Source organism: Diadema antillarum, unplaced genomic scaffold (assembly GCF_040938485.1).
Source record: "Diadema antillarum isolate AM-2024a unplaced genomic scaffold, OU_Dant_1.0 seq00000447_RagTag, whole genome shotgun sequence".
In the NCBI taxonomy this organism is placed as follows: domain Eukaryota; kingdom Metazoa; phylum Echinodermata; class Echinoidea; order Diadematoida; family Diadematidae; genus Diadema; species Diadema antillarum.
The window spans coordinates 143,767-161,098 of NW_027271421.1; the positions used below are offsets into that span (position 1 = coordinate 143,767).

General features: G+C 38.9%; 1 protein-coding gene across 1 annotated transcript in view; it reads left to right on the forward strand.

The window, feature by feature from the left end:
• The window catches only part of LOC139732786 (protogenin B-like), a 101,225-nt gene that overhangs the window by 67,468 nt on the left and 16,425 nt on the right, over nucleotides 1–17,332 (forward strand). The window contains exons 10-11 of the mRNA XM_071643630.1: nucleotides 1,088–1,279; nucleotides 16,994–17,089. Coding sequence (XP_071499731.1) covers nucleotides 1,088–1,279; nucleotides 16,994–17,089 — 288 coding nt within the window. The remainder of the gene's footprint in view (nucleotides 1–1,087; nucleotides 1,280–16,993; nucleotides 17,090–17,332) is intronic.

Sequence of the window (17,332 nt, forward strand, 5' to 3'; positions counted from 1 at the left end):
TATCTTCCCTTTAACATTTAGCACCTGAAGCAATATTTGTTGCCACACTTAGTCATAGAAGGTGTTAGCATAGACACTGTCCTCTACTTCCACCACTTCTTATTTTGATATCTTCTTTATCATGGAGATAAGAAGCCTCATCCAACATATAGAGTGACTCAGGTGTCATCTTCCCATAGAATCAGGCTAAATTTATAATCCCATGGAGGGTCCTTTTATTTGATAAAACAAGGGTTTATCATTCTGCCCCCAAACCATATTGCTAGCTATAAATCAATATCTGTATCTCTTGAACTGGTCATAGTCCTTGTTTTCTTGAATTGTTTGTTTGATCTTGTTATGGTCTTTATTTGACCTCTTTTTTTTTCTATTTTGGTCATGTGATACATTTGGCCATGACCCCAGTTGTGGGTTTTTTTTTTGCCATTTTCAGTCATCTTCCATCTGGTTGGGATGTAAATTGTAGGAACATTTGTGTGTGTGTGTGTGTGTGTGTGTGTGTGTGTGTGTGTGTGTGTTTTAGGGGGTTAAAATAGAGTTTCTTTGTAGAAAGGAGGTGTATGAAAAGGGGAAGATTGAGTGATACTTCTCTACTTTTTAAGATTTGGCCAGCCTTTGAGCTGTTTCATGAAGTTGTAATTGACGAAGCTAAGATTAGAAGAGAACAAAAAGTGAAAGGATCAGTTTGTATTTGAGAATGAGCTCCAGCCTTTATGCAGTGAAGAAATGGCATGCCTGTCAAGGATTTTTCATTTTAGATGTTTGATTTGAACACTGTCAACCATTTAAAGGAAAATAAATGAAACAACTGCTCCACCTATCAATTGAAGGCTGCCATCCATTCTTTCATTGTCCTTTTTTTTAACGTACAACACGTGATTTACAGTACTGAATGCAAGAATACCTGCTCTATTGTTTTAAAGTGGCTCGAGAATTTAGTCTTATCAATATCATACTTGTTAGATTTTCATGCATAAACATAGTTGGATTTCAGCACGCAAAGCACTTTTGTTTTTAAGGGAATCGATGAGTTTAATCAGTGTCAGACTTGGAAGGTTATTCATGTATGAAATTATTTGTCTTGCAGCACCCAAGCCACCACAACATCTACAAGTGAGCCACCTGAACCATACAGCGCTGCTTGTCACCTTTCAAGCCGGGCCACCACCCCCTATCACAGAGGGTTTTAAGCTGCAGGTGGTTCTTCGTGGGGAAGAAGTGGTAGGCAACACTGTGCTGCTGCCAGCCAATGCCACCGAGTGTATCGTGGTCAACCTCAGTGAGTAGACACAAGTTCATGTCTCTGTGTAGTCCATTGCTGTGACTTTATCTTTACTTTAAGCGCAAGTGATTTGAATCGTTTGGATGTTGTTGTGTGATGATGATGATGATATTGTGTGTGTCACACTTGGCCGGAAGATGACATTACCATTATGAGTTCATGTCTTTGTTGTCTTTTAAGTGTTCAAAGTGATGATGATGCTGTTCATGCAGCAGAATTGAACATTCTTTTATAAACTTGTGTTACATGACTATGGTAACAGTATTACACTTATGTCATACAGAATTGTGTATGTATACGTACATATGAAAAAGATTACAACAGCATCCTTATGATTTTTATCGTGATAGGGAATGCATGGAGCTTTTGTCTTTTCATATGTTTTGCAGGAGTGTGATCACACACATTTTCACCGATATTCAAACCAGACACTATATTCTATAGCAATGTATGCATCATACATTTACTGAAAAACACACATGACATCTTTAAATGCACCTGCGCATGATCTAAATTATTCAAAACTTTTTAAGTGGTAAGCTGCAGCCACATTTACTATCAGGGTAAGTCAGCAGAGAGTTCACTGCTGATCCGAAAAAAAAAGAAAAAAAAAAGAGCTAAACTTACCAAAGGTAGTGAGGCACTAAAATGCTAATTATAGAACTTAATAGCAAAAAAAAAAAAAGGACAAACGCAAAAACTTTTATAACCGGCTCAATGACATTTAGTCTGATATATCTGCAGTTGCCGTGGTAACCTGCAGAAGCGCTTCTCTGGGGATGGCTGTGGATAACTTCCAAACAGAATAACACAAAATGAAGAACAAGTAGTGTTTTATTGTTCATCTGTATACTGGAATTGCTATCCCCGGTTGAAGATGCTACCCCCCCCCCCCCCCCCCCCCCGACTTTTATTTTTCATAGATGTTGAACACAATTGTGGATGGATTTTCTTGCTGGAAGATATTCAGTTTTTACGACATTAATGGAAATGTCAAATTTGACCAGTCTTACAAAAGAGATGTCACTGTTGTGTGACCACACCCATTGTAAGGCAGTTCTATGGTGTTGTCCATCAGCTGTATTCTATTAGGTGACGTAGTGATAAAGAGCTTTCTCTAACTCTGTGGTTATTGACACAATTTCATACACATTTGGGTTGAATTGTTTACGTGTTTCATGGCAGTAGATCTCAGAGGGATAGTTTTGCCTGTAAGGGTAATATGGTCCACTTCTCTGGCGATAGCAGTTTGATTGTAGTCAAGAAAACAAGTCCTTAATGCCAGGGGGAAGAATTCATCTCAAAGGCTATTTCTCCATTTGCCCAGTTTGAAGTCACACTTAGCTTGCAACCCAGTATTTTCTCCCTCTTATTCAGTCCGACGACCTCTGGATGTTTACCATCTCCTCCTACAAAGACATTCTACCTGCAAAATTGCAATTTTGAGATCAATAATAGTGATGAGTGTGCATCACTGTCTTGCTGTCCTGCAGCAAGCGCTGTTACGCTGCAAAACTTGGCCCGCTGCCAAGGAGGAAGAGCGCCGAGGTGCTTGACCGACTGCGGTTGCCGTGGCAACCCTCGGAAGAGCTCCTCTGCCGGTGGCTGTGGGTGAATTTGGGGCGCTGCAGCGGAGTGAATGCATGTGAGTGGCAGATGTGTGATGAATTAATGATGTGTTTGTTGGCAGCAATGGGAGATGTGATGTGAGTAGAGGTGGCCAGTGGATACGATCAGAGTGATTGAGGAGAGGAGCGCATCGCAAGGCATACGATCTTGTTGTGATGGGGGACTAGAGCAGTGATTTAAGCTGATGAGGCTTGTGAATGATTTGTTTTGGTGACCCCAATAAATGAATTGTAGTGCATCAAATGTAGGGCACGAGGTGTATTGATTTCATATCATTTCATTTCATTTTGAACATTTCACATTAATTTACAAAGTTTGCATTAAGTAAATACATGATATTAAGTATAATGATAATGGGATCATGAGAAGCAAAAAAAAAACAACAACATAGGCTTATTGAAAAATGAGCTCTAGACAAATATTATGCGAAAGCATGTAATAGATTGTATGGATTTTGTAATTAGGTGAAAACAAACATTGATTTTATGTTATACAATATTTAGGAAATGTTGAATTAATATTAAAAGAAATAGAAGAGAAAAGGAGGAAACTGTACAGTGGGCTATTTATTCAATTGTAACATTATTGACTCAAAAAGGTGCTCAAAAAATGTCAAATTTTTGAATCATCTAGTAGTCTTACTGGTCTTTAAAGAATTTTATCAAATTACTCCATAAAACTGGACCTTTTGAAAATATAGATGACTGCTTACAAGATGAGTGATTTAGTGGAAGATGGATGTTTTGACATTTCTGGTGTTATAATCCTGAATGGAACTATTTAATGTAAAATAATTCTTGAATGCATCAGGAAAGATGGTATTAGTTAGGTTCACATGCTGTTCCTAAACTTTGGTTTAGGTCGAAAACTTAACTCGATGATTAGCTTGTAGTTTAGCGCCGTGTGGACGCACTCGAAAGTTAGCAATCTTAAAGTTTAGTTGATGATTAGAACCACAAGACGTTTTAGGGTTTACGCTCTCTCCATGAGCCATGGGCTTTTGAGTTAGCGTGAACCTCGCTTCTCGTTTGCTTTTGGGTCAACCTCCAGTTGCGCTGTTTTGTATGGGCAAAAGGTCATAGCGTAGACTTTATACCTCTGGTATAAACATCGAGCGGGATTAGCTCGTAAGTTGTATAGAGAGTTTAGGCGTGCGTGTGAACCCATGTCGCGAATTTACGAGTGGAACTAATCATGGACTGTTAAGTTTTCGACCTAAACTTCAAGTTTGGCAACTGCATGTGAACGTAGCTATTATTAGATTTATACATAAACATTGCAGACTCTAATGAAATTTTATCTTGGATAGGCAATGTTGATGTTTCTATATATATTTGAAGCCAGTTTCTATGTGCAGTTTTCATGGTGATTAAAGTTTTCCTTTCCTAAGTCTCAGATTCAGTGTGAAAACGAAATATTTGTTTTGGGTTGGTGATGTTGCAGCTGCTGTGATGTTAACTGTAGCTAGTAGAAACTATTTGATCAAGGATGCAGTTCTTACATACATGGCTACTCTTCCAGGGGACGGTGTCTTTTGAACTGTGCGTTATCAGGATCATGCAAGATTATCCATGTGATGTGTTTCTGTGTCTTGACAGTGTGGGTTGGATAGTGCTGATTTTACAGAATGTCACAATATCAGTTTATACAATGTGATGTGCAATATAATGATTGAATATTGCCTGACCGTGAGGGGAACACTATAAAGGACGAGCTAAGACAGTATTGGTCCAATATGTGGCCATCTTAAAGAGTTTATTACTTCCGTGTGTGTGTGTGTGTGTGTGTGTGTGTGTGTGAGTAGGACTTGGCATAGAGTATCATAACCCACTGTTTTTTACAGATATCTATTCAAATTGGGAAAGTGACATATCTCTATGAAGGGGAATAATATAAAGTCACATAAAGAAGTGTTAAAAAATGTATGTTTGCTTCTTTCTGACATGATGCTGCCTTGCGTTAGTGATACCTCCATTACGGTGTACTTCCCAAATGGGATTTCTCAACACTGAGACCTTAACTTAAAAGATAGTGGTATTTTTGTGGTTTATGTTGCATATTATAAGTGAATTTATTACTTTTGTAAAAGGCAGTATATTCCTCACACCTTCCTGTAGACAAGGAAGTAATATTGCAGGTACTGTGCCAAAAGAAAGTGGCTAAATTCTAAACTTATTAAGCATGCTGCTTCAAGAAACTAAACAAAACTAAGGCTGAAATATCATCCTGTCAAATCATTTTCAGTCTCTGAATCCTGTGAAGTACAATGTGTGTGTGTGTGTGTGTGTGTGTGTGTGTGTGTGTGTGTGTGTGTGTGTGTATGTGTGTGTGTGTGTGTGTGTGTGTGTGTGTGTATGTGTGTGTGTGTGTGTGTGTGTGTGTGTGTGTGTGTGTGTGTGTGTGTGTGTGTGTGTGTGTGTATGTGTGTGTGTGTGTGTGTGTGTGTGTGTGTATGTGTGTGTGTGTGTGTGTGTGTGTGTGTGTGTGTGTGTGTGTGTGTGTGTGTGTGTGTGTGTGACTTATCACATTCAGATGTAAATCTGTTCTATGAAAAGCTTGTTGAGTTTCTCCTGGTTCCTCCCTGGCTGCATTCCATTCCATAGTGGTCAGTAATCTCTTCAGTCCCCAATGCTGGGCTTTGTTCTGTACTTCAGCCAGAGTTTGTGGCCCGTGACCATCATCAGTGATAGAGTGGAGTGAAATAGCAGTCTTTTCATGCATGGCAACCAGTGAACTTGTGAGAAAGCCTTGGCGCCTCCCTTCGCTGGCTCCATGCCAGGCCACTGGATCGGATGGGAGAGGCTAATGTCGCAGGAGATATTGTCCCCCTCTAGAAAAAAACTGTACCTTCCTTTTTCTTAGCTCCATCAGGAAATATTGTCCCTCTCTAGAAAAAAAAAAAAAAAAAAAAAAAAAAAAAAACAGAAAAAGAAGAAAAAAAAAACTGTAGGCCTACCTTTCTTTTTCTGAGCTCCATTGATTTGTAAACATGCTAAATCTCTCCGGGCTTGAGAGAATTTTTTCTTTCCATTATCTTTAGCAGATATCGATTTATCAAATTTCATTCAGTTGTGGCATGTTTGACATTTCTCATCTTAATCTTATTCTGCTTGTTGCTAAAGGCATATCTTTTTTATGAATCCATACCAATTTCTTAGGTATTGTTTAAAATGATAGTAAAAAAGAAATACTGTAAAAGTGGATATTTTTGCGTGAGCATTTTTTCGCGCTTGGCCGGGTAAGATAGATTGTGCAATGTTTTTAATTCCGCAGAATCAGGACATTAAGTACTGGAACATATGTCATGCAAAAATATTTGCATGCTTTTATTTCTGCGCTAGCGTCTGGTTGCGCAAAATGTGGGAACATTTCCACACCACGAAAATTTACACTTTTACAGTAAATGATAAAGACAACATGAAGCAATGAGATAAACAGTGAGAAAAACTTTCTTCCAATTAGTTGTATTTTCGTGAATTTCGAGAATCGCCTTTGAACCTCGAAAATAGCAACATGCGAAAATAACGCGCGAATAACTAAGTTCAGTTAGACCCTCGCAACCGCGAAAGTAACAACACGCGAAAATGTCCTCCAAGCAACAATTCACGAAAATATCTGTACGCGAAAATGTCAGCTAGTACAGTATATGTTCCTTACCAGCATTGACTGTGTCAATACTGTCATTGCATTTCTTTTTTTTTCTTTTTTTCTTTTATTGAGGGGGGTTATAGCTTGTATATTGATTGACGAGATTCCCTACATACAGGAAATTGCATATAATGTGTAGTACTGTGTATGTCATTGTAGGATGATGCTATTTCCAGGTAGAGAGGATATTGGCTGGCATATTACTGTACACAGGGTTTGGCAGGTGTAGAAAATTGTAAAAAACAATGTAGCAGATTAAGCTCTTAAAATGTAGACTGATAGTCATGTATAGGAAAGTCAGTAATTGTCATTTTATAGCCTCCTAACATTTATGGATTATCTAGTGCATGGCATATTTGGTTCTCGTAAAAAATAAAGTGTCATATCTCTGGATAGGTTTCAGGTTGAAGTGAATGGAAAGAGGAAATGGAGCAAATCATTTTTGAGTCTTCAGTTGTTGACACAATTACTGTTCTTGGTAATCTAGGTTTGAGAGTGCAGAGCGTAGCAGGGAGAAAATCTGGGCAGGGTCCTAACAAACCTGGTGAATCATGTCTAGTTGAAGAAATTGGGTTTTAATATCAGGGTCTCTGTTCTGAGAAGGTGAATCATCTTTTGTGTTGGCTGCCATTTGTGAATCAGTTCCATGAACTTGTGATAATTATGATGTGAGTTATGCTGAAAAGTAACCACGAAGGTGAATTGGAGCTTTGGAGTTTGATAGGCCAGCTGTTTGCCTTCCCTTGATCCTCCCTAATTTTGTCATTTGGTGGGAAATGAACAATAACAAACAAACTACCTGATCTACAAGCAGAGGTGAATGCACTTTTTTTTTGGGGGGGGGGGGGGAGAGGGATGACCACGCCACATGGTCAGTAGATTTACTTATTTGATTGCCCCACCGTACCACTTTCTCATGAACTCTGTAATTAGTTTTGTTACCTCTGTTTCCTGTGAGGTCAAAGCCAATGGTCTTGAGTGTAATTGGCATTCAGAGCAATTTTACAGGTACGAGGCTGTCGTGATTGAAATGTTGCAATGGTATTTGCGTTTGCCCATGAGCCTTACCTGTCAGTGAACACAGCGAGACCTGTATGGCTGTGGTGCCTGTAATGTATTCTGTAGCTTGAAATGTAGACCAGTTAGTTAGTCTTGTTTTGAGCAACAGCTGTCACATTATACCCATGTTGTGAGTGGATAGTTTAGTTTTCCTTTTATTTTTACATGTACCTGCATCTAGCTGAACATGACACAGGATATGTGTGATGCTGTAAAATTGCGTAACACGTACATAGTTATTGGTTTTCACCATCAAAACAACTTTCCTCCTTCTGTGATGCTTCATGCTCCCCCCCCCCCCAAAAAAAAAAGAAGAAGAAGAGAGGATTAACATACACATATTTAAATTTTCAATTCAATCTCTTTCAGCTGTAGATACACTGTAGTAAAAGTCCCTCTTCCAAATAATTCCACAATGTGAAAATGGACCTTGTTGACCTTTGAGTCATGGCCACATGTAATCTGGATGATGGAGAACGTATGTGGAAGATTGGTACGATTGAATGTTCTCAAATAAGCAGGCTACTGATGACAAACTTGTACAGCATGTATTATGGAGATGGTTGGCTCTTTGTCACCTCGCTTCATCAATTTTTTGCCCTCCTCACCAGTGGTGATGGATGCATGCTGCATCTCGGCTTGTCAGGAAGCTCTGGTGGAGAATGAATGGTCAACTAAAGATAGTGAGAGATGCTAGAAAGAAGACAGGAAAAAGAAATCTCCGCTTCACTGTTGAGAAAGAACTAGGCATGCAAAGTTGACCTTTCATCCACTCTCCGGGGCTTTATTTGTGAAAAAGAATTTCCCCTACTGATCACATTGTAAATATAATAAAAACGTTTGATGAATCCTCTTGAATTTGGATGATTAAATGTGTGTGTGAGCTCAAGAGAGTCAGTGTGTTGATCTTGACCACTCTTTCTTAAAATCGAAGTGATGATTTGCATTGAATACTCTTTTGAAATCTGGTGATTTTGTGACACGTCATGGAAGAATAGTTGGTACATGTCCTATGAAAACAGAACACTACAAGTGCTTGTCTTTTTCTCTTTCCTATTTTGGGAACTTATTTTTCAAAGGTCTTTTGGTAATGTAATGAATTTGTTTTGTTCATGTAACCGGATTTCCTTATAAATCTGGTCAACATAAAAAAACTAACATCAGTTTTGATTCCTTTTCCCAGTTATGTGAGCATTGCCAATAATGGTCAAGCCTAATTTCCCTCCACACAGAGCAGTTCTATAGATTAGCCCTATTAGAATCTAGTGTTTGTCTCTTCCCACAGACTGGGAGTTGTCAGTGTGAGTGAGTCTCCCTTACTGAGTAGGAGGGGGTGGGGGGTGGGGGGGGGGGTTCCTACAATATCCAAGTTGCCTAATCTGATAGAAAAACAAGGAACTCTAAAATATGTTTTTGTTGTTGACTTCTGCAAGTTGTGAGCACCCACAATAGGTGGGTCTTCCCAGGCAGGATTTGGCACAATATCTCCACATGATGCAAAACAAGAATGCTATTTCTGGTCTGTTTCTGTTGGCTGTAACAGAGATGCTTGTTTGCTTTTAAAATATGAACCTCACCTGAAGCTTGTTTGTGTGGTTGATATCTGAAGCTGGCTCGTAGGAGAGAGTAAGATTCGGGCTGACTTTATGAGTCAGCAACTATCAGGGCACCTTGCCAACTCTTGAGCTGTTGAAGCTGATGAAGACTTGACCTAGAACTTCTTTTGCCGGTGATGGCATCATCCTCAGGTTGTAAACCAACGAAGAAGTACAAGATGACTGTTACGAATGCTGTTCAAATGGAAATCACTTGACCACAATGCTCCTTAATAATTCAGTGAATGAAGAAGAATCTGTAAAAAGATATCAACCTTTTCTCAGCAGCCTTTTCAGGCTCAAACTTGAGTTAAGATGTCAGAGAAATATAATGTACCCGAACAATGATGTGCTTATTATGGTTGTAGGCACCTGTATCTTACCTCTCTGAGGGGGGACGAAACTTGTGAAAGTGTATGCTCTCCCAGCTGACTCCATGCCGCTGAAATTTGAGCACAGACTTGTCTAGATGAACTTTAACATTTGCCTGTTGATTCATGTGTGTTCTGGAAGCAAAGTTGTAAACCTTCTAAAAGTACCCCCCCCCCCTCCCATCCCCCTCTAAAACACCACGGTCTTCCTTGGAGTAAGATCATTATTTTAGAAAGTGATTTATAAGAGGCTCCTCATGAATCATTGTTTTCTGAACATGGAGAGTCTAAAGATGAATATAGGCATCAAAATAAAAGTACCCAGCCTGAGATGACTTGAAGCACCATGAGAAATGGAGCAGAAGTTGACTGAATCATAACACTTCATGGAAATGCTTGTTTATTTCTGCTCCATGGGAAAGGGGAAGGATGATGGGAGATTGCATTCACTTGGGATGAAAGATGATGCGATAAAATGCTGCTGGGCAACTCTTCAGATTGATATCAGACTTCTTGGAACTTTTATTTACATCCCCTCCCCATACACACACACACACACACACACACACACACACACACACACACACACACACACAACACACAACACACAACACACAACACAACACACAACACACAACACACAACACACAACACACAACACACAACACACAACACACAACACACAACACACAACACACAACACACAACACACAACACACAACACACAACACACAACACACAACACACAACACACAACACACAACACACAACACACAACACACAACACACAACACACAACACACAACACACAACACACAACACACAACACACAACACACAACACACAACACACAACACAACACACAACACACACAAACAAACAACAACAGCAGCAGAACCTATTCCTGGTGCTACAAACAAGTAGTTAAATCCTTTGTGTGTTTTTAAGTGCCCATTGGTACCGAAAACTCTTAGCATTGAAGACATTGTCGAAAAGTTCCTAGTAGAAAAAAAAGGTCGATAAGCTTGAGATTGTGTTGATGTGCAAGCTCTTTTGCTCTTCTTCTGTTGTAGAATAAGACTACTAAGGTGATTCAAAGAAAAATGAAGTACCCAGCATGAGATGGACTTATCTTCATATGTGACTTAATTCCAGTAAACCTCCCTACCCATCTCCCTGATTTTATTAGTAGTAATTAGGTTCACATGCTGTTCCTAAACTTTTAAGTTCACATGCTGTTCCTAAGCTTTTAAGTTTAGGTCGAAAACTTAACTCTCGATGATTAGCTTGTAGTTAAGCATCATGTGCATGCACTGGAAAGTTATAAGTCTTACAGGGCATTCAGACGCAAAAAAATTTATACTAGAACGGTATAGCTACACGATGAATTTATACGTCTGAACGTTGACTAACGAAACGACGTATGACAAAATGACGTATAGAGAAATGACAGTCAGAGCATTGTTTCGAACTAGAACTCGATAATGAATCAGCATTCCATCGTGTCCATTGTGTGTCTGAACGTATGGCAACCATAGAACGGTATAACTGGGCGGAGCTTAATGGAAGCGAGCATGAAAGGTGACCTTGTACCTGTCACTCATGACCATAACAACATGCGCAGTGGGAAACTGCACATCTATCTGACGTTTTTCCAGAATGGTCGAAATTAGCGTCTGAACGGTCTATCGGCTATTGGATGATTCTTTATATGTCATTTCTTTATTGAGTTTTGGTATGAACTGGCCTGTGTCTGAATAAGTGGTTAAAGTTTACTTGATGATTAAAACCACAAGACATGCTCTCTCCATGAGCCGCAGGGGTCCCCACTCGTAGTTTTGCTCCGTGTGGACACAATAATCAATGAGCTTGTGAGTTAGCTTGAACCTCGCTTCTCGTTCGCATCTGGGTCAACCTCCAGTTACGCTACTGTAAAACGAGGAATTTTCACGTGCATTTTCATTTTGCGAATTTCGCGAGCGCCAAGATTCGCGAAATTAAAATGCACGCGAAAGTTCTTGTCTACACTACATGCATTGAATGCCAGTGGCATTTCGCGAAAATTTCATGCCGCGGGCTCCAATTTGCGAAAAATTCATGCCGTGAATATATCATGTTTTACAGTATTTTGTATGGGCATAACATAAGGTCATCTTGCAAAGACTCTGCACTTCCGGTGAAATCATTGAGTGGGATTCGCTTGTAAGTTGTAACTTAAAGTTTAGGTGTGAACCTGAATTCACGAGTGGAGCTAATCATCAACAATTAAGTTTTTGACTTAAACTTCAAGTTTGGCAACTGCATGTGAATGTAACTAATATTCATGGCATAACCTTTGGTATTCAGGAAGGTATACCTTGTGTCAAAATAAAAGGCTGACAGGTGTTATGCTGTAGACTGCAAAGCATACATTATGTAGGTATGAATACAGTGGGGAAGAAATGCTGAGGGGAAACTAACAGAATCTTGTCTCAAATTGGTTAGAATGCAAAGGCAATTTTGTTCTGCCTTTTGAGAAAACAAATAAACTTTTTTTTTTCTCTGACCGGGGGATTGTTTTGCATAATTATGCAGCATAACAGAGTATGTCATGAGAGAAAAATCTTTCAGTAAAATCATACTGAGACACATGATATGGTCATTTGAATATTGTCATTTCAGATTGTGTAAAGAAAATGATCAAAACTGTTATTGAAGCCATGAGACATTATTTGTCTCTTTATCAATGGTAATTCTATCGAAGGAACATCTTTTGCTTCACTTTTTTTTTAATGCGTATTATGTCTTAATCTGTTGAAGACTTGCCTCAAAGTTCCAAGAATACTCAGGTCAGGTGTCTATGGGAAATGCACTCTAAAGCAGAATCAGCTTGTCTTCAGTGGATTAGAGAAGTAAAATACAAATTGAGGATATTATGTCGGTACAAAACCTTCATGAGAGATGATATTGCACTTTTTGTATGAACTTGAGAAATAAAGAAATAAAGTAAATAATATTTATTATATTTAATAGAGATATATAATATATATATATATATATAAATATATATATATATATATATATATATATATATATATATATATATATATATATATATATAATATATATTATATATCTCTACACATGCAAGTACTATCAGAGCCAATAAGACGAGATGATGTTTTAATTACCCTGCTGGATGAGCAAATTGTTTTTAGTCAACTTTCTCAGTGCTCTTTGAGATATTCCTAAACATTTCAGATTCATTCCAATCAAATTTCCTGTGTATGATACAATTTACTGTAGTACACCAGAGAGGTTACCTCACTGAGTACACACAAACATATATACGACAATCACATTTAATACAGAGGTGTCAGCTCCCTGCTCACACACATATATTTTTCATATAACATACAAGTATGTATCAGCGCAGACTGCTGGTAAACTTACATAGTATCAGTTCGTTGACTTCATCAGCTATTAACCCTCTGATAACATAGATCTTGTTTCTGCTTTATATCTCATACCTGGTAGTGGTAGGTTAGTGTTCTCAAAGGACAAACAGCTGTTGTTGATAGCTAGGGAGATTGATCTTTTGATTCGCACTAACATTACAACATGACATTTGTTTGGCAAGCTTTCAACACACTGTGGACTTAAAGCAACACATGGGTCATCACATGCATTGTTCAAATTGCCTGAACTGTTATCTAGGGAGCACACATTGCAACCTGTTGCATGTTGTTTTGAAATGATTCTCTCCTACGGCTTGTGCCAAAAAGATGATCTGCCTCCAGCTACTGAAAGTGCACTATTATGACACATAGCAGGTGTTATCACTGAATGATGATAATAACAATGATGATAAAAATCTCCAGGAAAAAGTAAGCAACTTTCCAGGTGAAAATGAAAAATGATTGATGGGGCTTAGGGAGTTGCTCCATGAAATTCATGTCCAAGAGGCAAAAGAGACAGGTTAGGATACATTCTGTATGTGTTAGAACTTAGAACCCTGTTAGTGTTAGTAAACTTGTGTCCATATCTCTGTCCACAAAGTGCTAATGGAAGGGTTGGGCCTCATCCTCTTCAGATCAACCATCATGAATTTATACACTCAATTCTGCTTTGTAATCCCCCACACCTTCCCCTGTATTCCTTTTCCTCTCCCCCCCCCCTTTACTTTTACCCCTTCCTTTCCTGCTGTAGATCCCTTGCTAGTGTTCCTATGGGAGTGAGTCTGCTAGGTGTTTGCTACCTTTTTCCTCCCCTCTATACAAGCTGAGACTCTTGGCACAGAGCCAACACTCAAAAAGCATAGAATATTTGATAATGGACTTGGCCACTGGCCCTTGACCTCTACAGAGAAAGAGAGGGAGAAGAGAGGAAGTGGAGAGGTGGGGGGGGGGGGCTAGGAGAGAGGGAGAGAGCATAAAGTGAGGTAGAACTAAGGAAAAGAGTGCAGGGAATAGAAGGGACAGAATTCATTCATTGCGGAGGTTGTGCCTCAATTTGTACTGCATAGCAGCAGAGGTTGTTGTGGAAACCTCCCACCCCTTAGCACGTCGTTGTCGCCATGACGTGGAGGTTGCGTTCATGAATGGACTGTGGGTTGGTTGATGAGATGCGTGCGTGCCGTATGATAATGACGAGAAACTGTGAGGATGTGTGTGTGCTGGCACAGTGGAAGAGAAAGATATATTCTGTCAGCTTGTAGTTGTTGGTATTTACTCCTGTTGCTGTTTCTCCCTCCATGTATTATGGAATCAGAATTTAATTGACATTAATTGAAGAATGTGTCAAAAGATGTGGAAGAAGAGTAAGAGATTGAGGTGGATAGTATTTGTAAACAACTATTGTATATTGAGAGAAGGTATGGTGGAGGGATATTGTTGCAATCTTACAATTTCAATGAATACTGCCCGCGAGAATGAGTAGCATCACAATAGTAGCTGTTTATGACAAATTTTCTTTCATCAAGGAGAAGAAAAAAAATACTGCATTCACTTATCCTCACACGGAAACCCTGTACCGATGTAGAGCAATCCTGACCATGAGGTCCCTATACAAATCATAGGATATACAAATGATGGGGATGGGTGCGTTGGTGCTTGCTGTGGCATGAATAATGCTAAGCAAACTTTGCCCATTCAATGCTGACTGCCCATTGGTCAGAGCGGGATACACAAGGACTTGACCTGCCCCAATTCGTAGTGCTGTGTACGAGGGCAGTGTGAGCGATGCTTGACTGAGGCACACGCTCACTCTCTGTCCAATGACGTCAAGATGTGTTGACTATCGGCCATCTCCCCGCTGTGCAACAACACAGATTGGCACACAGTGTACATTTACTGCTCTGTAAATGGATAATTAATGCTTGTAGGCCTCTGTTCTTAAAATAAACACTGCGTAAAGATGGATTTGGTCAGTCCACCAATCACAAAGCTCCTTGAGCATTTTCCCTTGAGAGTGGGGTTCTCATCTTCCCCGGAAATGAGAGGAAAATTGTATCTTGATTTGTGTATGATAAGGTACAAAATTAAATCATTGCATCAGTACTTGCTGTTTTAATTCCGAGAACTGTTTCATGTCAGATCCTGGATGCTTCATAAGCTTGTGTTACATTATGCAGTTAGTTTGCATTCACCCTTATGCTGAAATATAAATAGAGAGAATTTATGGAATATGAATCTTACTGAGTTACGGATTTGTATGGTGTTTTTACTGTAATATTGTGTGGTGTTATTTACCTTGTTACCAAATGTGCTCCTTAATCTTTTTTTTAAAAATTTCTCTGTGTTTGTCTTTGTATCAGTATCAGAACTGTCAGTTTCTATCTCTTTGTCCCTGCCTTTCTAATTTATTCTGATTACTAAGATGACACCCACATCCACATATAACCACATCCACACCTATATACATACAGTGTACACACAAACATACATGCACACACATACCACGTACATGCACATTCACAGAAGCACTCTCATACATGCGATAGGTGGTATACAGGCATAATCTTATATCTTTTGTAGAGATGACGTGCTTGAATGGGAGGCTGTAGCTCTCTTGGGAGACTGGGGTGGGCCTCAAAGACAAGTCCCCCTATCCCTTTTACCCGTAAAGAAGAAATCCACCCCAAAAATAAATAAACTTCAAAAGAAATTTATGTATGTTATATGTGGAAATTGAGAAAAATTCTTACTTTCAGCTTATACAAGTAAAAGGATGTTCCCATACCAAGAAATATCAGAATCAACATTTGTGTTTTGTTTTGTATTGGTTTTTTTTTTTTTTTTTTTGGGGGGGGGGGGTGGTTTTAAGACATTTTTTATATCTATATACAGCTGAGGATGAGAAATTGTGAGAGCATGACATTCTGAACTCGCTGATTTGAATATTCATGAGGACTGGTCAAGAAATGTTTTCCGAAAAATGTGAAATTTCAAAATGTCATATCTTCCTTATTTCTTATCAAATTTTTGTCATTTTTGTATCATTCTGTGGGAGATATTTTACCCTTTCTTTTGAAGTTTATCTATTTTTTTTTTTGGGGGGGGGGATGGATTTCCTCTTTAGCATGTTTTTAACTTCTTTTTAAGATCTTAACCATACTGAACAAAATGTATAATGTATAAATGCTTTTATAAATTGAGAACAGAATATGGCAATCATGATGATAATCCAACTTGATCCCTTAATTAGGGCATAACAATAGTGATAAATGGGCACTGGCAACTTCTAAAGAACATTTATTACTTAATCTATGTGGAAATTCACCTGTAGATTGAATCCAAAATGCATTGAACATGCAGTACTGTGTTTTTTTGTTGTAGTGAGTGTCATGGTTCACAAGGGCCTTGGCCTTAGGTCCCCCCCCCCAAAAAAAAAAAATGATAATAAATAAATAAAAGAAAGAAAGAAAGAAAAGAAAAGCCAGAAAAGAAAGAGAGAAAATTTGTAAAAAAAGGCACCATTGAGAGTGTAAGGAAAACCAGAGCTCAACCGGGAGAAGTATCTTTTATTGTTGAAATAACTGCAGGTATGTTTAACCAAACTTGACAAAAGGGTCATCCAGACATGGAAAATTGTCTTTTCAGGGTAGCTGATAGGTGTAAATAATGAATAAATCTGTACCCTTTCATTATTCAGTTTAGATGTACATCATATGTATACTGACCTACCTTTGGTGTACTTTCATGAGGGTTGCATGTCTTCATCACGACTTCCCGTTATCTTGCAAACAAGCAGTGGATGTTGTTAGTGCATGTGTTGAATATTAAACTTTGGAAACATTTCTGCAGTTTGTACCATGTGATATGAACAGCTTTATGTGACTGAATTCTGTTGCAATTATACATTCCAACAGTATATCCTCACTACTTGATAAATGGCAATTTTCTTGTTTGTATCGTGTTTCTACCCTACAGATCCCAGCACTGTGTACAATGTTCGTATTCTTGGCTTCAATCAGTTTGGAGATGGCCGATATTCAACTCAGACAACCAAGACACCGCCTCCACCAGGTGAGATAGAAAACTAAAATACAGTTGAACCTCTTGTATCCGGACAAGTCGGGACCGGGGCTCATCCGGATGAGGGATTTGGCCGGATACGGGAGACTCAATGCTTTATACATGTAGTATGTACATACACATGTACTGATGTAGCCCATTGTAGTACCACATGTAGTAATGTGTATACTGCAACCTTTTCATTGTTACACTCAGTAACAGACCCCAAAATAGAGGTTCGTGTTTGCAAGAATG